At 37.5% G+C, this 25097-nt stretch overlaps 3 protein-coding genes across 12 annotated transcripts; 2 read left to right on the top strand and 1 right to left on the bottom strand.

Annotated features, from left to right (window-relative positions):
- Positions 1–376: 376 nt before the first annotated feature.
- LOC135651785 (uncharacterized WD repeat-containing protein C2A9.03-like) lies at positions 377–5447 on the bottom strand. Of its 4 annotated transcripts, none has more exons than XM_065172207.1 (10): positions 5238–5447; positions 4182–4286; positions 3855–4022; positions 3690–3776; positions 2339–2473; positions 2110–2220; positions 1881–1972; positions 1701–1806; positions 1273–1359; positions 377–1078 (listed from the first exon to the last, which is right to left on the bottom strand). In XM_065172207.1, exons 2-10 carry the CDS (start codon positions 4269–4271, stop codon positions 665–667), a joined length of 1290 nt encoding a protein of 429 aa, XP_065028279.1. In that variant the 5' UTR covers positions 4272–4286; positions 5238–5447; the 3' UTR covers positions 377–664. The 4 variants fall into 4 exon arrangements, with proteins under 4 accessions (XP_065028279.1, XP_065028278.1, XP_065028282.1 ...); XM_065172206.1 differs by having other exon boundaries at positions 4182–4283; positions 5238–5446; XM_065172210.1 differs by lacking the exon at positions 3855–4022.
- Positions 5448–9070: 3623 nt separating this feature from the next.
- Positions 9071–15573, top strand: LOC135650706 (zinc finger protein CONSTANS-LIKE 9-like). Of its 7 annotated transcripts, none has more exons than XR_010501603.1 (7): positions 9071–9220; positions 10250–10859; positions 11724–11948; positions 13368–13672; positions 14839–14960; positions 15061–15137; positions 15227–15573. XR_010501603.1 is itself a non-coding variant. In XM_065170254.1 (6 exons), coding segments are annotated over exons 2-6 (1203 nt in total). In that variant the 5' UTR covers positions 9071–9220; positions 10250–10310; the 3' UTR covers positions 15063–15573. The 7 variants fall into 7 exon arrangements, 3 of the variants coding, with proteins under 3 accessions (XP_065026326.1, XP_065026324.1, XP_065026325.1); XR_010501602.1 differs by having other exon boundaries at positions 15061–15141; XR_010501601.1 differs by having other exon boundaries at positions 14839–15137.
- A 2081-nt stretch (positions 15574–17654) lies between these two features.
- LOC135650777 (rhamnogalacturonan I rhamnosyltransferase 1-like) lies at positions 17655–22218 on the top strand. The gene is made up of 8 exons (XM_065170362.1): positions 17655–18654; positions 19434–19501; positions 19618–19706; positions 19827–19992; positions 20087–20376; positions 20460–20664; positions 20747–20904; positions 21517–22218. Exons 1-8 carry the CDS (start codon positions 18324–18326, stop codon positions 21803–21805), a joined length of 1596 nt encoding a protein of 531 aa, XP_065026434.1. The 5' UTR covers positions 17655–18323; the 3' UTR covers positions 21806–22218.
- Positions 22219–25097: the final 2879 nt, after the last annotated feature.

Genomic DNA, 25097 nt, shown 5'->3' with positions numbered 1-25097 from the left:
CTGGCAGACTTCCATATAATATTCAGAGTCTTCTTACTTGCCATAATTTTCCTTTGAAGCTTTGTTCACGGTTTAAAATCCTCACTTGTTTCCATCATCTAAAATCTGTCTATCTTCACAAGTATTTAGAAACATACAAATAAATGATTTTATTTCTGTGTGTTGAGACATCAATCATGCAAAAATTACACTGGTATTGACGGATTCAGTCACTTGCAGAACCATAGTTTTAGTCTACAACTCTGTTGATGGAGAAGCGCAGGCAAGTGTCTAGAAGATGAAAGGAAGAACACCAAGTTACCATGTTGAAAGCAAAGACAGCTCATCATCAACACACAAGCAAAACCTTCAAGATCAAAATACATTAATTCGGGACTGACAACAAAGATATTTTATTGTGAAAAAGATGAAAACAAGAAACATGGAGATAATCTTTTGAAGGATAGCTTCTGGAGGCTACCTTCATTTCGGTTTCTTTTCAATTTTGATGTGATCTCACAGGTGCATTTGTACATTCCATTTACATTGAATGAGTTCAAACTTATTGAAACTTAACAGGCCTGAAAAATGCCACCTCCTTTTGATCCCTAACCGATGCAAAGGGTCGGAGACATCAAACAACTTAGGGCGCATGAGGAGCGTGATACGGTAATTTACTTTCCTATCAAAGGAGTAAATCGAGGTATGAGAAATTATGAATGCGGTTGTATTGTAGGAGACTACCATAGCTGCGATCCCATACACCTATAAAGAGAGCCTCTGCATCTGGACTGAATGATATACCGGAGATCTCACCAAAGAAGTCCAGTTCTTGTCGCTCTTTGTACCCGCTTCTTACATCAAAAATGTGAACAAAGTCTGCAGGCTCAGCCATTGCCATAAACTGACCATCAGAGGTGAAGCGGATTGATCTTATTGCACCAAGATTGCCTCTCAATACAGCAAGAGATTTGGAGAGATTCCTAACATCCCAAACACGGCAGGTCTTGTCTTGGTTACCAGTGGCTATCGTATAGCCATCTGGATTCCATGCTGATGCGAAGGAGAAGTCCAGGTGGCCTCGTAAGATCTGGACAGTCTGCAAAAGACCAGATGTCACTAACTTGATACTGAATCAAATTCTTAGAATTGGTTGTCATTACCAATAGTAGGATGACAATGCGTAACTCTCAAACTTATTTTTCCAAGTTTAGGATTTCAAGTTGCAGTGGTAACACGGGTTACTTAACCCCAGTTATCATCCTGAATGAAACCAAAAGTCACCCTACTCACCTTTCCTGTACAAGAATCAATCAATGCACCCTCAGGGTTGTCTCCGACGACAACAAGAAGTTTTCCATCAGGACTAAGAGATGTATGCTGCCAATGAAAAAAAGAGGTGAGGAAGACCCAACAAAAACTAGCAGCATAGGTAGCAACTACAATAAGAAGGAAAAATAATCCAACATGAAATTCCATTGCATCTATGTGACAAAGCTACTCAAATTGTCTAGATCACCAAAAGGAGCAGAATAAACACAATTGGTGTCTCCATCACGAGTTCATTAGTTATCAGCGGATTCGCTTAACCTATTCGGGTTGTAGAATACCGACCCAGATCTATAATCAACCCACCATAAACTATCACAATGAATTCACAACAGATGTTCACACTGCCAACTCTACAAAAGAGGAACACAGAAACAAATAGAGTGACTCACATTAACCGGCCAATCGAAGTGAAAATGCTTGCAAAGCTGGAACTTCTCCATGTCAAAGTCTCGAACTCCAGAGTCGTTATTTGAAGCCATGAAGTGAAGAGCACCGCTAAATAAATTTTAATATTCAAGTCAGATCAAATATAGAAGGAAGGAAATTGAAGTGTTACAAAACTTAACTACCTGGAACTGTTATATATCTCAATGGCATTTGTGATTGCATTGTCATCATATGTTGCCCGGCAACAAAAGCTTATTCCCTCTCGATCTAAATACTGATTTCATATCAAGGTAAAAGAACATCAGATGATTGTTTTTCAATTCTTTTTCTCATTATTGGATAGATAAATCAGCAATCTCATATAATTTATCCTTGAAAAATATAGCAATAGAGAATGATAAAGAAGATTACTTTACAAATAATTTCTCCTTGGAATCCACCTGCTACTAGCAACTTATCCTTTACTGCTAATGTACTAACTTGAGTCTGAGAAAATCCTTCAGTTAAATTTCCTGGGTGTTTCTGAGACCAAATTACAGGTAATTGTAAACTTGAAATTGTCCAACATGAACAAAAAAATAAATGGACTAATTTCACATGGCTTCAATAAGTACTTGAAACCATAGCCAAGAACACACACCTGACGTGGTGCCACATGCCCTGCAAGATTCAGAACTTCATATTTATTTCGAGTTACAGCTGACCAATGAACCAAAGAATAGTGTGACATCAAGTAGACATCATGCTTGGAAGTAGCCCAAACCAAATTCCTTAGCTGCAAAAATATTATATAATACTCATTAGCCGCAAATTCCACTCAGATTTACCTAAATTAAGATTGGCAACCTGTATATCAAATCTTATTCTGCCACCTTAGCAAGTCATAACACCAAATTGTTTTGTATAAACACATCATGGTTGAGAAAGACCATTATTTTGTTAGGATACAGTATATATATATATATATATATATATATATATATATATATATATATATATATATATATATATATATATATATATATATATATATATATATATACATATATATATATATATACATACATATATACATACATATATATATATACATATATATATATATACATACATATATATATATACATATATATATATATACATACATATATATATATATATATATATATATATATATATATATATATATATATACACACACACACACACACACACACATACATCAACACCTCTTTTTCCTATTGAAATCGAGCTAACAACTTCATAATAGCTGAATGCAACAATTTTTATTATTAACATTAAAGATCAACCATACATCAGTACATAATTTTTTCACTTATGAATAAAGCCTCAAAGCACCTGCATAATAGAGAAAATACATTTGCACCATATAAGCACAAATATACACAAATACATGGTTTATTCACTTTTTAATAAAGAGATAACCATGTTTCCACACTGTAAATCCAAAGCATGGAGAACAACCCTCCTAGCATGAATATCAAAGCCAGAACTTCCAACTCTTCTTGGGTCATTTTTCTTATGGGTTACCGAAAGAGATTTCAAAGAACTAATAATAACTTGGGGATTTAAATGCTGAAATCAAATGCCCATGAAGAACATGACTATAATGAGGAGGAAAGAGGAGAAGAAATTTTGATTTTATAATCCGTTAAGACAAATTGTGATACTAAGTTCCAAACAAACCCCAGTATTCACTAGCCAATATTGCATCAATGAACTTGAATTATATATGTATGCCAATTGGACTCTCAAATAATTATCTTTCACAACTTTAATTTTGTTGATTGGCTGATCAAATTGTGACTGAAAATTTACGATGCCAATAAAATGCTTGCCATTGACCAGATAAATAAGATGGTAGTGTTAAATCCTAATTACAATAGATTCAAAATATCCCTATCGCAAAAGCAATCTGGCTAAAGGAATCAAAATAGCAAAAGCACCAATATCTACCATTTCTTTCTTACCTGGAAATGAAGAATAGTTGATCTCACTGATCTCGAATTTCTCCTGAAATCATAATATACACCCTCTTTCTCTGTTGGCTTGCAATCCTACAAGCAAGATTACCATTACAAATAATGAAAGAAGATAGTAATTAAACCGATCAAGAGTTTTTTCAGGTTTCCTGCCTTCTCTGATTCTACTCCAGAATTTTGAACATTCTCATAATTTTTGTACTGTTCTAATCTAGTTCGCCTATAGTCCTCCCTTGAAAAGTTTAGCCTATCCCATGGTATTCCTTGGATATCTTTTCCTTTTCTTGTTTGAGCTGCTGAAATATCAGTTACCTTGCCATTCTGGAATTAAAAATTCAAATCATTCTCCAATGAATATCAAACAAAGAATAAACTACAATGAGGCGAATAATGGAACCGCAAAATGAAAGATGTTGGTAGTAGCTTAAATCAGAATGAATCACCCAAATATGAACAAAATGAAAGTAGAAATAAACATACATATTGATCATATGCTTCATCGTCAGAATCTGCTTCATTCACCCCTCTTTCTTGAAACTCTGCATCCACATCATCCTTTGCATCGCCCATCTCAGGGTATTTCTGCTATTTCATCAACAAGGTACCAAGACACATCTATTCTTCAGAACAATATACACTAATCGACAACTAAAAATTATGAATATGAAAAAGCTGATGCTATAAGCCCCTCGAAAGTATATGAAACATGAAAATGGAAAAACGTAACCAATAGACTCCTCGAACAGTTACTACATTACTCAAGTCTCTCCTCAGAATGCCTGATGCTATGAGCTCCACGTGATTTAATCATATCTTGTTTAATGTAACTATGGAAGTAACAAAAGAAGCACATAATATAAATGTTGCGCCACAGAAAATGGAAGATTGTCATAGCTAGAAAAAATTTGCAAGTAATCTATAGTAATACAAATCTGCACAAGTTCACAATACTAAGTTATGTATAATATTAACTTTGATCTTCCTGTGATACGATGGACGAAAAATACAGCAACAAAATATCTAAAGACAAAAAAAAAAGAACTAGAGAAGCTTTTATATTACTCGAGCCATTCAAAAGATGATATCTTCGTTAGCACAAACATAACTAGACCTCTCGATTGATAAACTAGAGCAAAAAAGCCATTCATGTTAAAACAAGATAAATTGCTGCATTCGAGTAGAAGGATTGGATTTTCTTTCACGCTTATTCTATAACGAAATGATCTGTTCCAAAGCGCCGCAAATAACGCGATTTGGAATAAGAAGCACACATCAAGACATATCGTTCACCAAGAACAGCCACACCCTACGAAGAAAAATCAGAGAGTTTTTTTTTTCTTTTTAATACACCACGATCAATTAATTCAAACAAAGAAATAAGTAGAATTTCACACCTCAATTCCATACGGATAACCACCACCAGAAAAGAAGAGACATCAGAAAGACCAAAAAAATCACAAATGAAAACCCTAAAAAGAAAAAAAAAAATCCCATCCCGGCCGGAGGAATTCCAGGAAATAGAAACCGGATTTTTACCGCTCCGCACTTCCTCTAGGGCTGGGAAACCTTGAGTCGGCGATCGACGCCGATGCCTCGCGTCAAACCAGGTTTGGGCTCCAAAAAAAAAATCCAACTGACTTGCCAGCGGGATCGGAAGGTTTACGAAACGAATAGGATTCCCTTTCGCTCCGCCTTTTGCGCATTCTTATTTCATTCCTCCGCCAGGAAATGATACGGCCTCATCGCCCACAGAATAAAGAAAGCGACGGGGATAATATCGAGATGGCGTGGACACACTATCAATGTCCGTTTTTACTATAATACCCTTTGCGGACGATCGATCCCAAACAAAAAAACCTTTCTTTCTTTCTTTATAACGGATTGTGACAAAAAAGAAAACGATGATTATTGGTCAAAATTACTCCTTTAATTAGTTTATAATCGAATGCTAATGAAACATGAGATCCTTTCAAACTGAAATTGACACGAAAAATATTTGGCCAGTGTATTATTATTGTAGATATTATTAGTATTTAATTGATATAATAAAATTTTAATTAAAGTTCGATCGGCTCATTTATGAATATTCTATTAGCATTAAAAAAACAATTCCCTCTATAAGTAGTATGTCAAGCAAAATAAATCAGGATGATCATATTTTATCTCAAATTTTTTTAATAAAAAATTCTTATCTCCAAAACTTTTTTTTTTCTGAAGCCACGTCACTGGTGGACTAATTATTATTATTATTATTATTATTATTATTATTATATATATATATATATATATATATATATATATATATATATATATATATATATATATATATATATAAAAGAGCCGATGTTATCCATCCATGAACATCCATCACATCATGATAATAATGTGATTTTATTTAGTCTAATAACATGGTGATTAGACATGAATCGGTACATAAATCGTAACCCTCTTTGAAATAATCAAAACACATGCGCAAGTCAAAGGCATGATGGAAGCCATCAAATCAGAAATTAAATGGACGGTTGAGATGGGGCTTTCATAACTATTTGACGTCAGCATGTGAGTCGACTGGATTGAACCGTCTCATGCTGAGTCGGACTGCGGTCCCACTTGTCGCAGGCACGCAAGCAAGAAGCACGAGAAGACTGGTGTTCCATTAAGTGAAGATGTGACGTCTCGCGCTGCCCGAGAATCTATTTCCACATCAGATGATAATTACAAGGAGTTCCTAACTACCAGAAATTGGGTTGAAGATCCAAATTAGGTTAAAATCCAATTAAAACTTAGGCCCATAAGTTTGGGAGAGATAAATAAAAATTGACCAAAGTCAAATAGATTAAAATTAAATTAGCACGGAACAAAATTGACGTTGCTGCGATTACTCAATTTCCATACAATTGGGACTTACTTAATAAACTCTCTCATGAATTAGACTCCCCTCTTATATGTATATATATATATATATATATATATATATATATATATATAGTTTAATATTTGATTAAGAAATATTATAATTTATATACATCAAGAATAAAAATATTATTTGGCCTGTGACCTTCTAACCAATTGAGCTAGTAGGGAAACTTAACTTATACATTAAAATTAACCATTATGCTTGTTAGGATTTTATTCCTAAAAAGTCTTTTGATTTATGTATGTAAAAGAAAGGTGATACATTTTTTTTGAAGTGTCCCTTTTTTCATATTTCCCAAAGACATAGTCTATCTATTTACTATAATTCCTAAAATGCTCATTGATAAGACAAACGAAGCAATACTTGAATAAATGATATAGACTTGTCATGAGGTGAATTGTTTCAATCCTCCATATATGAGATTTATATAGTTAGTTATAGTAATTTTGAATAGTCTTATAGTGCTTTTGATACTTTCACCAAAGCATCAAAAACCAAATAATGAGGTAAATGAGTTCATACATTAAAATAAGATTTCAAATAGAAATTAATTTATATGCAAAAATAATAATAATAATAATAATAGAGTTTCAAATACATATCTTTATTGGTTCCAAATAATGAGAAATTTACGTGAATTATAATGTTTTCGAATAAATGTGCAGTGTTTTTGGTACCTCCATCAAATATTATAAATTTATTTATAAGTATTGTAACTAAAGAATTAGATTGATTCAGAGTAATTATCTTGACAGGTGAGGTGCATTTATAACAAATGAGAATTATTTTTTAAGAAATATGAAAGAGGAGGACCTCTCAGAAAAGGTGATGAGTTTTTTGATAGGAAATTCTTAAAAAGAAAGAACTTATTTGAAAGTTCAATTAATAAGTGAATCTAAGGCTAATAACTTAACCCCACCAAATAAGTTGTGTTTTCAATAAATTTATATATATATATATATATATATATATATATATATATATTAGTAAGCATCAATTCTATGTCAAACATGACACAATGTTAAAAACGAATGATATGTTAAGCAAAACACAGTGAATATAAATTAGAAAAAAAATCATCATAAAATATTCTAACTGATGGAGAAGTGCAAAGAGATGTGACACATAGCTACACAAATCAAAAAAAAAAAATGATATCATCAAGCATTTATAAAGATAACATCATCTATTTGTAAGCCTTAATTTGATTCCTACCCTACAGTGCAGAAACTATAGTTAAAAACCCATGCACACTGCTTCCGACAGCAATAACATTTCCATGTCAAAGCAGCAATGTCTAACCCTGGCCAGTGAGTGGGCAGTAAATGATTTGGTGCTCACTTTTTGAGCAGGATGCCATCTCTGACAAACAGTAAACGAAGTTCCTGGAGGGAGGATCACATCATCCAAGAGTCTGTATAACCAACCAAGAACTCAGTCAGAAGCTTTTTCATTACAGTAAATGAAAGTTTCTGGAGGGAGGATCACATCATCCAAGAGTCTGTATAGCCAACCAAGAACTCAGTCAGAAGCTTTTTCATTACAGTAAATTACTGGAGGGAGGATCACATCATCCAAGAGTCTGTATAACTAACCAAGAACTCAGTCAGTAGCTCTGTCAAGGCCATGACAGCAGTCTTCTCGCATAGCAAGGCGTCGATTGGTGACTTGAGCTGACTCGTAATTTTCGTTATGATCGATGCAGACAGAATTTTCCAGAGGTGACGACGACGATCTTAGTTACACAAGGCTCTTTCATCATGCCGACATCACCACTTTGATCCACTCGTTCCAGCCAAACCTCGCCCACCACCTTCCGGTCGCCACGACAGCAGCTCCAACGCGCTTTACGAGCGCTCTACGGATAACTATGCCAGCAGCTCGGACTTCCATTCTCGCGTGATCCCCCCGTCCGAGCCGTCCGATTCTCATCCGACCGCCGTGGTCCGCCCGCAGCTCTCTGTGTGCTCCCTTCCCTTTCCGGATAAGGTGACGATGCGGACACCACCACGATCCGTGCACTGCCCATCCGACGGCTATGCGTGTTTCTCGCCTCGACTTCGTACAGAATCGATCACATCCGTCCACGGTTCTTCTTCAAGAATCAGGAAAGCACACCGAGCGAATGGAGCCCGCCGTCACGGCAGACGCTGCTCACTGATTGGATGACTGTTGATGACTGGGCCCCGCCTTGTCGATCATGGCCGAGATGGGCAGCTCGGTTAATTTTGTGTGGATGTGGGGGTATTATGGCCATCGAACGTCTCCCGCGGGTTCGGTGTACCGTTCCTCTTAGTCGCGTGCCGTGTTTACGTGGAATAAAATGTTGCTATTAGCCTCCGAAGACACTTTTGTTACGGTAATGCCACCGGAAAGTGCAAAGGCCGTGCACTTTTCGCGGGCCCCGGTGGGACCCAAACATATCTCCCCCGGCTTTTAGTTCCATGGGGTCTCTGCCTCCTCTCATCTCCATCTAAATTTACTCCGCAAAGGGAATCGGATCTTCTCAAATCGTTCATCCTACGCTAGGGTTTCTGTTCCAGTTGCCAGGGACAAAGGACGCAAAGGGAGCTTGCGGTCCGGGAGAGTCTTTTTGGGATCGGTAACGACTTGATTAGAGTCTTTTTTTATCTTCTCTTGTTGTCGATTTTGCGTATCAGCAGCATAGAGTAAGTGCTTTTTTAGGAATTTTCTGCTATATTGAGGCGTTACTCAACAATGATTTGATGTTGAAGTGGGAAAATTTTGTTTTTTATTGATGTTTTGTTGGTTTTGGGTGCTGATGCCAATAGCGGAACTTGTGGTGAAATGAGGAATTCATTTGGTTGTTGCAGAAAATTCTGCTCTTTTCTGTTTTTTTGCTGCTTGGGGTGTAAATTACGGATTTTTATGGTTTTTCATTTTAATTTCGTCTTAAGATTTGCTACTTGTCTTCTGCCGTAGGATGTTTGGATTTGATGGAAACTTGAGTAAGATTATGTTGAATATATTATTCAATTGTGGCCTTGCTGGCTTGGGAAAGAGAACGATATGGCTCTTCAGATCAGTTTATTTATTATGTGGGTAAGGTTTTTTTCTTAAGGAAATTATTAGCTGTGCGATTCAAGATTAAGCTGCTGTTTTAAGTCTAAAAAGTTACTTAAAGTCCATCAAAATATTGGAGATGATATTTCTAATGCTTTATGATATAAGTCTAAAAAGATATTTCTCCTTCCAGTTAACTTGAATATTTCTTTATTTTTTTTCATTGTACACTTTTACCTCTGGTTAGGACTGAGTTGAAAAAGAAAGTTATGCCACAAACTTTTTAGATCAGAAATAGTCTTTCAGGTACTAAAGACTTGGGGCTAATAACTAATTGAATAAGGGAATCATAAAATTGGAGGGCTGTGCTCATGTTGGTGAGTTTTCTTTGTTGTCCACCTCCCCTGGTGTACTGTGCTGTGAACTTTCTTTCATAATTTGGGTAATTGCTTTGAAGATGATTATTTCGTTGATTAAAGTCCTATATATATATATATATATATATATATATATATATAAAATCTTTGATTTTTTTGGCTTGCGGATTCTAGAGACTTTGATGCTTATGAAGTTTCTCACAGAAGAAAAAACTTGTTTTATATTACAGGAATTGTTCTGGAAACCCACTGTGTTGATTTGGTCAACTATCTTTTCACGGTGAACCAAGCATGGGTCGTCTTTGTGATTTCTGCACAGAGCGAAGATCTGTTGTCTACTGTAGGTCTGATGCTGCATCCTTATGCTTGTCGTGTGATCGTAATGTGCATTCTGCAAATGCACTTTCTCGGAGGCATTCACGTACACTATTATGCGACAGATGCACCACCCAACCGGCTATAGTAAGGTGCACAGAAGAAAATGCTTCACTTTGCCAAAATTGTGATTGGAATGATCATGGTAGATCAGCTCTGACTTCAGAACACAAGAGGCAAACAATCAACTGCTACTCAGGCTGCCCATCAGCTGCAGAGTTTTCTAGAATTTGGTCCTTCTTTGAGTTTCCTGATATGACAGAGCCTGATTGTGAGCAGGGATTGATGACTATTAATGAGAACAGTGCTATCAATTGTTGGAGACCTCCAGAGGACAGCAGCACTATTAATATTGGCAGCACTCTAGAGACGAATGATAACAGGACCAATCCCGAGTCATCTGCAGTAAATGCTTTTTCTTGTGTTGCTGATCTACCAGCTGGTTCGATGAATTCTACATCCAAGGTGCATTAGGATTTTCAAATGCATACTAGCAGCTTCATGCTACTGAGTCCATTGAGATGCCTATTTATTGTGCATGATGTTGTAGAATGCAAAAGTCCTTATACTTTTTAAGATGGAGCTTCTCTCCACAAAGTTGATAGTTGATGTTATTCTTTTATTGATAATTGATGATTATTCGTAATAAGCATATAGATGTGGTGTATCCTTTATCTGCCCGCTGAAAAGCATCCGTATCAGATTTCTAGATTCCCTCTTGCATTTTTATTTTATGATCACCCAAGGGCTTTCATTTTTATCTCTTTTATTATTTTCTTCTTTGCATACTATTTAAAACTGAGTGTTCATGGAATATTCTTAAAATAAAGAAGTGCTTCTTGAATCTGCATGTACTCTTGATTAGTGCAAGTTAGAACTTTGTACTGCTTAGGCTTTCATTTTTTATCTCTTTTATTATTTTCTTCTTTGCATACTATTTAAAACTGTGTTCATGGAAAATAAAGAAGTGCTTCTTGAATATGCAAGAACTCTTGATTAGTGCAAGTTATAACTTTGTTCTGCTTAGTAATGAATGCTACAATGATGTTATTGAATTCTGGCATATCTAGATTGTCGTTGCAGAAACTTCTATTAGAATATATGGCATTCATTTTTTGTCTTTTTATTGTTTGATATAGTTGATACACTTTTCCACCAAGATTGTTTTTCAGCTCTGAAAACTATGAAGAAAATCAGTGCTTTTATTTGATGAACAGTATCTGAGAAATTCAAGGGAATGGTTGCTCTCATGGTTTACAATTGAGCATATCTTAGAAAATTCTTTACTAATGTGATTGCTAATTGCTTTTAAGGCTTACTTATGTGCAGATAAGCTGTCCCGGGACAGAAGAAATTGCATTATGCAAAGATGACTTCTACGAAGGTCTCGCTGTGGGTGATGTAGACATGACATTTGAGAATTATGAAGAATTCTTTGGTGTATCTCGTGACCAAACAGGGGATCTTTTTGATGATGCTGGAATTGATAGTTATTTTGATATGAAGGAAAACTCCACTTCCAATTCCATTTGTGATGGCGAATTTGCTGAAGAGGTATATGCAACATTTTTCCTGTTATAGTGCATTGGGAAATGAAAACAATAAGCAAATCTTTTTTAAATTCTTATTTACTGCTTGCAATGGGGTCATTCATCTGCCCAGCTTCTTTATTGGGTGCATACTAGCTCTACGAATTACCTAATCTATCTTTTGGCTTGTTGCCACACATTGGGAACGATGTTTTGTAGGCCATATGTCTAGCAGAGAGGATCTATATTAGTTTTTACACTATTTCATATATAAATACTTGTCAGCACCTGCCACCTTTTAAATGTATAGCTCATGGAAGAGGCAGTGTTGTATGAACAGTAATTTGATAGAACTGGAATCGATAGCAGGGCAGAGATAAATGCCATAATGTAAAAACCTCAAACCAAACAATTATTTATTTAGAGAAATACCTGGTTTTTTTATTTCATGATTTTTTAGATTCTTTTTATTTTTCAGTTCTATTTGTGAAGTTTTCTTTATTCTTTTATGCCAATTACGATCTGAATGACTTGATCGGGTGTCCCACCAATCTTGTCACTGAACACTGACTGATACAATCCTACATTCTTGTTTTGAAGTTTTTACTCAAGAGTTGGCAAATTTGTAGCAACCCTGTATAATCCAACATATACTGCACCTTACGGGGTTGATAATTTACAAGAGCAAACGTGTGTCACTTAATTTAGGGAAAACTCTTTTTTGTCAAAGGACCATGTTAATTTATTTCCAGGGTGATGCTTAACAACCTAAGCATGGTTTTCCTTAGTCAAACTACCTGAATATGGCATGGGTTCCATTCTAGTATAAAGTTCCTAGTTTATTAGGTTTGTATTGACACTACTGACATCAAACAGACCATGTCAATTTATTTCCAGGGTGATGCTTAACAACCCTAGCATAGTTTTCCTTAGTCAAACTGCCTGAATATGGCATGGGTTCCATTCTAGTATAAGTTCCTAGTTTATTAGGTTTGTATTGACACTACTGACACCGAACACTTTTGCTTTGTACAATGCACTGACTAGTTGCAGCAGCATCCAAGAACAACAAAGTGACAGTTAACTTGTACAGGAATAGCAGAAGCCATATCCTCAAGCCTGCAGCTATCTTTCCTGCTTTGTGTTTTAATGAACTTAAATATGACCAATATATAAGATATCTAGTCAATTATCCCAGTTATTAACAGTGAGTGATTACTATTTACTAGATTGTATTCTGTCATCCTGTGAGACTTGTCCAAATGCAAGAATGTGCTGCTTGATTAAGAGGAACTTCTCAATTGTAACACATGCTTTTATTTGCCATTGCAGCATGAGCTAATTAAGTTCAGCACTATTTTTTTTCTCTCTTTTTTTGTTTCATCAAGTAAGAAGCATTGATGTTATCCTGATCATCATTCTTGGACGTCATTTTTCTGGGCAGGTTAAACAAATGCAAGCAACATGCAGGAATGTATTATCTTCTGATTCCGTGATGTCAAATCCAGGAGGACATGAAGATTCTAGCCTGGTTATAACAGGGCACCAAGTTCAATCCACTAGAACATTTTCCTTTTCTGGTATGACTGGTGAAAGCAGTGCTAGAGAGTATCAGGATTGTGGGATGTCAGGAATGCTTGTAATAGGTGAGCCGCCTTGGTACCATACTGGTCGAGAAAGCTCATCATTACCTGCATCCAGCAGGGAAAGTGCTCTCATGCGTTACAAAGAAAAGAAGAAAGCACGCAAGTAAGTTCAGACCATGAGTAGCAATGGCGACTTCACAGAATCTCTATGCTTCTAGTTTCATGAATAAACACCTGTCATATATCGCTTTAGACCTCTGGTTGCTGAGCTTAGATTTTGGAACTTGCAAAGAAAAGGTAACTCTATCTGCCATGGATTCATATTGTTTGATGATGCAATGTGCCAAAGCAGACGCATTGTTACACTTTTGAATTTCCTGGTGACTGAACCAAGGGTGACCACGGTTCGGTTCGAACCTGCCCAGAACCGGATCAACGGTTCAGTGTTCCAAACTGAACTGGAGGTTCTGATTCCTAGAAATTGGAACTGGAACCAGAACTGGCAGATCCAAACCAGATAAATATGAAAAAAAAGGAATAAAACATAAATAAGTTGTATGGTGTAGTGGTTAATTTATTTTTTTTGCTTTTTAATTTATTTTTTTTGTTAGTACTTTAAGCTTAAAGCCTAATGACGTGAGGTTGAATCTTGGAGTAATTTATTTTTTTTGCTTTTTAATCAATCGAAACCGGTGGACTGAATCAGAACTGAAACTACCTAGAACCGGTCCGGGTTCCGGTTCTCAATTTTGCAGAATCGAAACTGCGGTTCCAGAACCGGTCACCTCCTAGCTGAACCTTAAAAAGGGACTTTTTTATGCAACTAATAGACATTCTTTTTTAAGATGGTGCATTTTAACATAACAGAGGATAGTGACGCTATTAGGAGGGATTTATGTTGTTCTTAGCCACCTACAATTGAGAAGAAAGATCCTATATATGATATTCATATGTCTATAATTTCTGACACTCCTTCAATTATAGTTAATATTGAAAATGGGAAGGAGAAAGAGTATGTGGATTAAGATGTAGGATTATTATAAATCTGCTTCGTTATGCCAGTGAGGACAGGGATTTCTTGTAACTTAAACTGGTCATTACTTGCAAGCAAACGTCCTCTTTGTGTAGCAAATACTCTCAAAACATGAATATCTTCGCTTAAGCATGTACCACTTATATGTGCTAACTATTGGATCTTTTTTAAGTCCAATTAAATATGAACTTTGCATGTACACAGATTCAGTTTGTGGTTTAGAAATATTACTCAATGATCATATTTCATGGGTATGCCACTAAATTTCATGCTCTTTTCTCTTTCACGTTCAACAGGTTTGAGAAAAAAATCAGGTATGCTTTGCGCAAGGCTAGGGCAGATGGCAGAAGACGGGTGAAGGGGCGCTTTGTCAAAGCCGGTGAAGCTTACGACTACGATCCACTCTCCCAAACAATCTGTTGAGTACATCAATATTTTGGTGACTATGATGTTAATCTTTATTTATATATTTTGAGAAACCGAAAACTGACATCGGTTGCCCATCATCCATTATGAAGGATTTAATGGAACAGAAGATGAGCAATCTGACAGCAACCAGATATGCTGGATATAGAGTTAGTGCTTTCTAAGCTACGTAGGTAAATCTCCAGATTACAAATATTGTATTCAAGGATGACCACATTAATCTTGCACATGGTTGTCCTTCAATATTTCTCTGAACAGAGGCTGGTGCATATATGTGCTAAAATTTTGGAGAAGGAAAGCACTTGACCAGTCCCGTTCAAGAGCAGGTATCAGTTCATTGGCATTGGTGTGCCATGAGCTCGCTGCAGTGCCTCGATGCCAGATTCGGTTTCACTTCAGATGACTACCATAAAAAGATGTGTAGATAACTAATGTCTGCTTATACTGATTGAGAACACCTTGTATCTATCTTTCTATTCACTAGTGAAAGTATACTAGTTGTATATGCATCAAGAGGATCGGAGAGAAACTTACTTTTTCACTTGTAAATATATATACCTTTTAAGCCATGGCTTCAGGGCTATGAAGCTTGCTTTCCTGCCCCAGAGACATGCTTTGAAAATACAGTGTCTTTACACCAGTGCTTCTTTCTACTAGATGTGTGTTTTCACAGCTGTTGAGAGTGAGAATGCTATGATGCATCCATGATTTCCCAGCCTGATGCTAATGTTACAGTTGTTCTTATTATACACTCATTTAAAGCAGCTTGGTCCAGGAGCAAATCCTTCTCTGGCATTTACCACGGACCCATCCAAGACACATTACGCTCCGTGGATCCCGCTGTTCTTACCTGCAAGCAATCTTGAGAGCAGAAAAGTTATGTGGCCATCATCATCATCAATGAATGATTTCTTAGTGTAAGATGGGCCACTAAGACCTCTCTCTTCCGGAAACTACCCGTAAGTTTCTCCGATATGTTAATCTTGTGAGTCATATCTAAAATCAAAATGTCTTTTTTCTTTCTTCTCATCGTCTCTAGATATATCAAATATATAAAGCACCGTAAGACTATTTTCTCTATCAAGATCCAAAGACATACGGGCATCGATCATATGATTATTGTTTCCTTCAAATATATATATATATATATATATATATATATATATATATATATATATTCTATATTGACTTTGAGAATCCAATAATACTTATACAAAACTAGAATAAGATAATATAATACTTATACAAAGCTAGAATAAGATAATGTGCATAAGATAATATAATTCTTGTCTAGAAAAAGGAAGAAAAAGAAAGATATAGGTGTGACCATGCAAATGGGTGCTCTACTTGTGCCGTGGCCACAGGCTTATTAGCTCTTGGGTCGACCGGAGGATGCTTGTGTGAAGTTTGACCTCGTGACTACATTGCTCTTCTCTTTCTTTTCGTTTGCGTTGACCGAAAATGGGCGAAGAGGAGGTGGTGGTGGTCACGTTCGAGAGGATGCGACTGAGACGAGAGCTTTTCCTTCGATGGTCATCGAAATAACAAGAGAAGAAGAGTAATATTCCTCCCACCACCTCTTCTCTCCACGTTTTGTTGCTTCCTTGGCATGCGCACCACTCGAATGAATGGTAGCTTCACGTCGGATCATCAACTATCCCCATCTTATCTCATGTGATAGAGATGATGCAAAAATAGTGGGGACGAATGAATGTATGAATGAGAATTAATAGGTATAATGAGAATTTTTGTCTCCAAGCATACTACATCTTACACGTATAATAAATAGGTATTATTAACAAAAGAGAATTCCTAACCGCAAGAGTGACTCATGCACTTAATAGTTGGTTTAATTGTAATAATAATAATAATAATAATAATAATAAATTATTAAGTGAGGGTAGTTATGATTAAATTAAGCAAAGTATAACAAATATTATTATTTTTTATTTATTAATAAAAAGAAAGATCCTTTACTCTGATCAAAAAAGCATTTTTAGCTAGAAATTCTCTTCTTTAAAATTTTATAATTACTTTTTATCTTAAAAGCAGCAAAGTGAGACTTCTTTAACTTAAAAAAGAAGGCAGATAATTAAAAGCTCATTGTTCATTTTCCTATTTCTTTTATTATAATCGAGCCCCTATTTATTTATTTATTTATTTATTATTCAAGAGCTTTGAGCATCTTCTTATTTTTAACGTCCTTGTACTCGCCGGCTTAACTCACGACTCGAGGGCCGGCCGCTTCCGCAACGGCGGATCCGAATCGTGATCTAAGTCGGGTTGCCGTTCCCCAACGGGCTCTTTAGGGCTTTTTTGGTAATTCGGCCGGGAAAGGGAAATAATAATTCTTTTTTTGTTTTGTTGTTGTTTCGGCTTCCTTTCTCGTCCATACTCCGTCTGATTCTTCCACGCGTCTTCATCAGCTCGTTGATTGGATGGCGGGCCCATTCCAGTGAGCTGGCACACGTGAATTGGGTCTACCGAGCCCCTTTGGCCCGAGATTTAGGAATCTAATCCGAGAGATACGTCTTGCTCCTCTCTCTGTACCCGATTTTTCATTGGATAAGCCATCGGGGCCTCTGTGGGACCCGATTCCAGTGTGAGATAAGTTACGTCCGTGACAGGTTCAAGAATCATTCTCCGTCCACAATCCAACTACGGTTAAAGGTCAGAGACGGGGAGGAGAGAGAGAGAGAGAGAGAGAGAGAGAGAGAGACGTACGGATTGCCAGACCGCGTCAGTAGTGTCATGATATTACGCCACCGACGCCGAATCCTCCTTCCCTTCCCTTCTTCATCCCTCCAAAGGCGACAAGCCCTTCATCTCCTGGATCGCAATGCGGAGGAACGGCAGAAGCCAATCCACCTCTGCTGCCTCCTCTTGACATCTCCGGACGCATAGTCTGTTCCGCCGCCGTAATCGCCTGCCGAGTCCCTCCAAATCCAGCCTGTCGCCTCTTATTGCCTCCCATCAATATACCAAGTCCTTTGGTCTTATTTGGGCATCTCGCCGTGGCTTATTGCGGTTGGAGATCCTTCGTTGCTGCATGAGCCAGCAGCAGGTGGTTGCCTAACGTGGGAAAAAGATCCTTTTTTTGGCAATTTGTTTCTGGGTGGATTTTAGTTTGAAAAGATAATTTTCGATTGGAAGATTGGAGTGTTTTGCAAAGGCGATATAAAGTGTTTCGGAGTTTTGATTCATCCTGCGAAGCTGCATTAAGTGCTAAGGTGAGATTGATTGGTCTATCGTCGATGTTGAAGGAAAATAGAGGGAAAAAAAAGGCGTCTTTTCTGGTTTTAGATGAGGTTTCGACGATTGGAGAGGGAAGGGATTTGTTCTAGAGTTGTTGTATATGGGGCGCGGTGCATATTGGATTCAGAGGATGTGTCGGTTCGAGAGGGCGATGGGATCTGAGTGCAGAGGAGAAAGGCACCACGGGATGAAGCCCGGAGGCGAGGGGAAGGTGGAGAAGCTGAAGAGCAGGTCCAAGCTAAAGCTTTGGATGATCAGGACGATGACGACGGTGCTGCTGTGGACCTGCGTCCTCCAGCTGACGGCCCTGGGGGGGACATGGGGGCCGAGGGTCTTGAAAGGTTGGCCATCTTGCTTTACCCCCTCGTTTTCGCCGCTCTCCTTGAAACAAGTCACTCCGGTTGTCGAGAAGATCGTCCTTCCGCCCAAAAGTGAGTTCTTTGTGCCCATCTCATCGATCAACAAAGAAAACCTTTACCATTAATTAGTTTTCAGCATCATGTTTTCCCTTGCTATATAAATAATAGTACCTATAGATTTTTAATACATTTAGTTGCTTTGATCACTTTGTTATATGATGTATAAACGGGAGATTGATTCAAAACAAAAGAATTAAAGTTTGATTTCTTGGCATATCATGTGTTTGTTGATGAAATCTGTTCTCTTTGAATTTGGGTTTTGATTTTAGCATTAGGTTCCCTGTTCTGTGCTAATTTCTAATACAACCCTATTGGTTCCTTACTTCATATCTATGACAAATTAAGGGTATTGAGGTGATAACTTGTGCTCTTTCATCGTTTTTTTTTTCTTTTTATTAATTAGCTTAACAATAATTGGTGTACCATCAATTTCGAGCTGGCTATGTGCTCCAAATTTCTGGCTGGTCCCCACCGAAAGGTGAGACTCCGAAATAGGATATTCTATTCGTTTGCTACTATTTGTGTTTAATCCCTTCGTGGTGGCACAATTTTACCTTTAAATCATCACTAATGATGTCATCTCTACCTTATGGTGACATGCCCATGTATGTCATGCGCATTTTTTGAGTCATTTGACAACCTTGCTATCGCTAAAATAATGTAATTTTTACCTATGTTAATTAAATATATGGTGAAGCTTACTTGTTTGGTTGGATTTGATTGTCCTGACTCTTGCCGATATTTGATATTGTTATTTTCTCATTTGGAATTTCTGATGCATTCATGTATAGGAATCTACAGAAACAATGGGTATGTAATGGTCTCATGCAACGGTGGGCTTAATCAGATGCGAGGAGCGGTAAGGATTCGATTAAACTGTTAGTGGTCAATTTCGAATTTGTTTTGCTCCCTATCTCAAGCAATTTGATGTTCCATCTGCTTTGCAATTTACTGATGACACGATAATGTCTTCAGATTTGTGATATGGTTGCTATTGCAAGATATTTGAACGTGACACTCATAGTACCAGAATTGGATAAATCATCATTTTGGGCTGATCCTAGGTGTGTATGTCCTTCTAACCTAATATCTCATAGGGTTGGTCTTTCATAACTTGATGAGATAGATGCAAACTTGACCTTTTATTAATACTTACTAGAACTATTCATTGCTTGATGTGACAGTGAGTTCCAAGACATTTTTGATGTTGACCATTTTATCGCTTCGTTGAGAGATGAGGTAAGAATTTTAAAAGAATTGCCACCAAGACTAAAAAGGAGGGCTGAGCTGGGAATGGTGTACTCTATGCCACCTGTTAGCTGGTCCGATATCTCTTATTACCAAAATCAGGTCGGTATGCCTTTCTAATCATGATAGGAAACAGAGGTATTTAATAACAATGATATTACAGGTTTTCTAACTGTAATATTTATCTTGCAACCAGATTCTTCCTTTGATAAAGAAGCACAAGATTGTGCACTTCAACAGGACAGATGCAAGGCTTGCCAATAATGGTCTGCCTTTAGAGATCCAGAAGTTGCGTTGCCGAGTGAACTATGCTGCTCTGAGATTCACCTCTGAGATTGAAGAGTTGGGGAGGCGGGTAATCAGAATTTTGCGTCAAAATGGCCCTTTTTTGGTTCTTCATTTACGATATGAAATGGACATGCTGGCTTTCTCTGGATGTACTCATGGTTGCACTATTGAAGAGGCAGAAGAGCTGACAAGAATGAGGTATACATATTTCTTTGTTTTGTGCTTTTCTGGTGGATTGTTTAGGTTTTTGGTGAGTGACTTCGAGTAGCTAATCATCACAGATATGCATATCCATGGTGGAAAGAGAAAGTTATCAACTCTGAACTGAAAAGGAAAGATGGTCTCTGCCCTTTAACACCAGAAGAAACTGCTCTGATTTTGGGGGCACTGGATATTGATCGCAATATCCAAGTGTATATTGCTGCGGGAGAAATATATGGTGGAAAAAGGAGAATGGCTGCCCTTTCTGATGCTTATCCAAATGTGGTGAGTGTAAACTGTAGTTTTTATTCAGTTATCTACCTTTTGGTTTTTATTTTGCCCGATTAATTTTTAAATTGATGAACAGGTGAGGAAGGAAATATTGCTAGGGCCCTCGGACCTTGGATATTTCCAAAATCACTCCTCACAAATGGCAGCATTAGATTATATGGTTTCTTTGGAGAGTGATGTCTTCATACCTACATATGATGGTAACATGGCCAAAGTGGTTGAGGGCCATCGCAGGTACTTCTATTCGTGTCTCATCACCGATATCTATTGGCCAATCATGGACCTTATTTGTTTGATTCACTCTAGACTTGGCTAATTCGATGGATGAAATTTTCTCTTCATCCATGTAGGTGGTACCACAGTTGACAATCATCTAATAAAATGTTACATAGGACCACCAGATCTCTGTTGTATTGACACACTAAAGCTTCTCTATTATGCCAGCAAAAAATGCCTTTGTAGTGTTAGCATACCAGAACCCTTGTAGTAAAATGTCTGAGATGAGTATATTAAACCTTGAGTATGCAGATGTTAAAACTGATGCTATATCCGGAGAAATGAAAACCAGTGTTACGTTGAAATCTTAATATCAGATTGGATCTTTTTGTTGAGTATAATTTATAAAGGTATTGTCCAGCCAATTCCGACCAGTTGAGTAGTTATCAGGCATGATACTCTTTCTTTTTTTTGGAAGTAATAGTGGCTTAGATCCTCCACCTCTTAGCATTTATCAAAGGTCCTAGCACAAGACTGGAAAAAGTTGTTTCTTTTGCTTATTATTTTACATTTTTCTCGATCAAACTGGGATTTCTCTAAGATTATATCTTTCCTTTATATAATTTGCAGATACTTAGGTTTCAAGAAGACTATTACTTTGGATCGAAAGCTCCTGGTTGAGCTGATCGATCAGTACAACAATGGAACATTAGGATGGGATGACTTCTCTTCATCGGTTAAGGCAACTCATGCTAACCGAATGGGAAGGCCTACCAGAAGAGTGGTGATTCCTGATAGACCCAAGGAAGAGGACTACTTCTATGCCAATCCCCAAGAGTGCCTTCAACAGCCTGATAAGCCATGGACATCGCTAGTTCACCATGATGGTACTAATCTATCGAGAACACCATTAGCCTAATCCTTCATGAAGGTTATCCACGTCGACCAAGATTGAAAAAGAGGAGATTTTGCTTCGAAAGGACTGATGCAATGCAAAGAGGTTGTTGCATCCGAGGTTCATTCGTGCAGCTGCTGAATATACATATTTATTACATATCTTTTTAATTCTTTAAAATAAAACCAATTCTTGTATAGAAAGATGACTGTGTTCAAGTAAGAGAAGAGCAGGACCACACCGAGGTAAATATTCAGTTGCATGTACAGGGCAGGAGATGGAACAGAGAATTATCAACTATCTATCTATCTATCTATCTGAATTCAGTACCTTGTTGAAAGTTAACCCCTTTTTCTATCTCTGATGGTATTGAATCACTTGCAAATCAGACTTTTATTCCAGTGGATGGAATTAAATGGTGAAAAAGAATTATTACATGGTTAAATTGTGTATTAGTATGGTGATTGGTTAAATTGTGTCTGTGCGGTTTAGCTACTATGAAGCCCTTGTCATAAAACTCATGTATGTTCATTGAGTAGACGATACATATACTGAACTCTCTTTTGGCACAGATTACAGGAAAAGTATTCTGGTGATTTGGATCGTGTAGATGCTTGGAATCTTTGAGGTAGTAAATTTTGTCTTAATCACCACTGCATGCTAAGATTGTGAAAAATGTTCAACTTTACATGATGCTTTTGATGCAATGGAGTTATTAGGATCCCTGATTGGTTCTTGCTTCGACTATCTACCCCACGAGTGACTTCAAATCTTTCAACTGTGTGCATGATTAGTTTTAAGATATCGAGCACAATTTGACAGTATCATATGCTGAAGACAGCGGTATTATTTTACGTGGATGGCTATGCGATTCATCCATCCACCAATCAGCGTCCACCATCGGGTGCGGGGTCCATGCGACACCAATGAAATATATCTGGTGCCTGCGAAGGACCAGCTGATCCAAGTCACGGTCAACCGGCGCCGATATGTTTGACTCGGGAGGCGTGTGGGTTATCTTTGGCGTCACGGACCAATGGGCGGCGGGCGGCGGGCGGCAGTGCGACTCACGGGGAACGAGCTGCTATGAAGTGGACACAACATTTGCAATCACCGAGAACACGACAGGTATAAAATACTCCGAGCATCACGTATATAACACTCGAATCCTGTGTATGTTGTCTTCTCGAGAAGAGATCACACCGAAGCACATGAATTCTTTCGATCACCAGTATAAGACAGGAGTCGAACAGGATCTTTCGAGGATTGTTATTGCTAACCTTTTTATCAGAAAGAGCAATCAACGTATTTGTAGGGGAAGGAATAGTCTACATTGCTTGGCGATCGAGTTCTTCGCATCCGCTCATTCTGAGAAAGAACTCAGGAATCGAGTTATGAGGAACTAGCAAGCATTGTAGGAACTGTCAATGGTACAGAACTCAGTGAAGAACGCTTTGTGGGAACTCTCAATGTTTTTTTTGTGCTTGATTTAGATGGCAATAGCAACAACATACTTACCGGGGAAAGAATAGTTTATGCTGCATTATGATTAAGTTGTATTTACAGGAATGGATTTCCAAGATATGGCAAGTAAGAGGTAAGCGGGCAGGAATCGCGTGCATTTGGTTGCTTGAGGAAGCTGGCTTTAACTTTCTGTAAGCAAATCAGAAGTGTGCATCTAAAAGACCTTCTCATGAAGAGAATGTTAATTTGGATATGTCTTTGAGTTATGAAATTTACTTAGCTTTTCCATATAATAAATAGCATAAAATTAACTGTGGAGCTAATGGAGTGAGATAACAATGGGAGAAAGCTGCATCTCCTTGGTGGTGGCATGCAATCGTCTGAACTTGGGACTTCTCTCCAAACATGTTTTGAAGTCGTATTTGTAGAGATCATACTGCAATACCAATGAGCTTTCCTTAACTGCGTTATGTAATACATCTGTCTTGCTTCACCAACAGCACAAGTTGCTGTGTCGATGATCCTGATACATAAAGCATGGGAGAGGGCCACATAAAACCTACGCTAGAGTAACCTTGTGTGCACCGGAGAAATGCTTAGCAGCGGTGACCATGGCTGCCTCCGGCCCAGGTGACGCCGCAGCCGATCCTGGTTTAGCTCCACGGGTACAGTCGGCCGGAAAGGAAACGAGCCACGACGTTAACGCTGATAAGATTGACCGGCGGCCACTGTCGCTATCCATTGCTTCACCGATCAGTGGCAAGCTAAGATTTATGATTCAGGTCCAGACAACAAAGCTAGAACAACTTGGAAGAGGAGTGAACTCAACGAAGAAAGCTTTTGTAGGGAGAAAAAATAGATTGCATCGCTTGATGATCAAGTTCTTTGGCATTCCTTCTTGGGAATCAAGTTTGAAGAACGAGGAAGCGTTTTGACTTTGGACTTCGATACAGGAGATAAGGAAAGTGCAATATATTTTGTCATTGTCGTCTGGTGATGTTAGAAAAGTCAGCTGCTTGACCACAGTCGTAGTCAATGTCATATGCTTTCTTGGAAGCTGTCTCCATGGCATAAACATGAACTTGCACTTAGAGTGAGTCGAGTGAAAGAGGACCTCATGGAAGAGAACTTCATCCAACAAAAAACTATTTATTAAATTTTTGATTATTGTGACTGATATATTTGTTTTTTGTTTCTTTTTTGGGGATATAAAGAAAAGCATGAAATTAATGGACTAATCTGTGTTGGAAGAGAGAGCTGGCTATGTACCTCTGTGAATATCCAAGCAATAAGCAGGAAGAAGTTGCATGCACTTGTAGATTGAGGAACATTTGATAGATTGTTAGTGGATAGAAGAGAATAACTTATCACAAAGAAATATTATGAGTTGACAAGAGAAAAGCATTCTAGAGAATCAATATTGACAATATCAAATTTCTTATGAAACAACATGAATACAAAGCTAATCAATTTTTAACAGTAAGATTATACAGATATAGCTACTTCATGCCTTATGTGTTATACCACTCTAAATATTAGTTTCTTTTAATACTATAGATGAACAAAAAATAGTTATGGAGGGTAAACAGAAACATTAATATATGGTAAGGATATTCACTCTTTAAGAAAACTTTCTCCACTTGAGCTTGTGATGTTTCCACAAGTTTTACCTTGTGATGTGAGATGAATCATTCTTGTAATCAACAACTTTTGATTGGGAACGAGTCGCTGCATGCATGTAACACAGTCTCATGTTGTTGTTTGGAGCAAAACTTGCTGTCAATTATTGTACCAATAATTACAAGCATACCCATCCATAACACAAGTTTGTAAGCATAAAGATAGCAGCAGT

This window comes from Musa acuminata, chromosome BXJ3-10 (assembly GCF_036884655.1).
Source record: "Musa acuminata AAA Group cultivar baxijiao chromosome BXJ3-10, Cavendish_Baxijiao_AAA, whole genome shotgun sequence".
Classification (NCBI taxonomy): Eukaryota; Viridiplantae; Streptophyta; class Magnoliopsida; order Zingiberales; family Musaceae; genus Musa; species Musa acuminata.
Note: the sequence above shows the minus strand (reverse complement) of the source record. Positions and strands in the feature narration are given on the sequence as shown.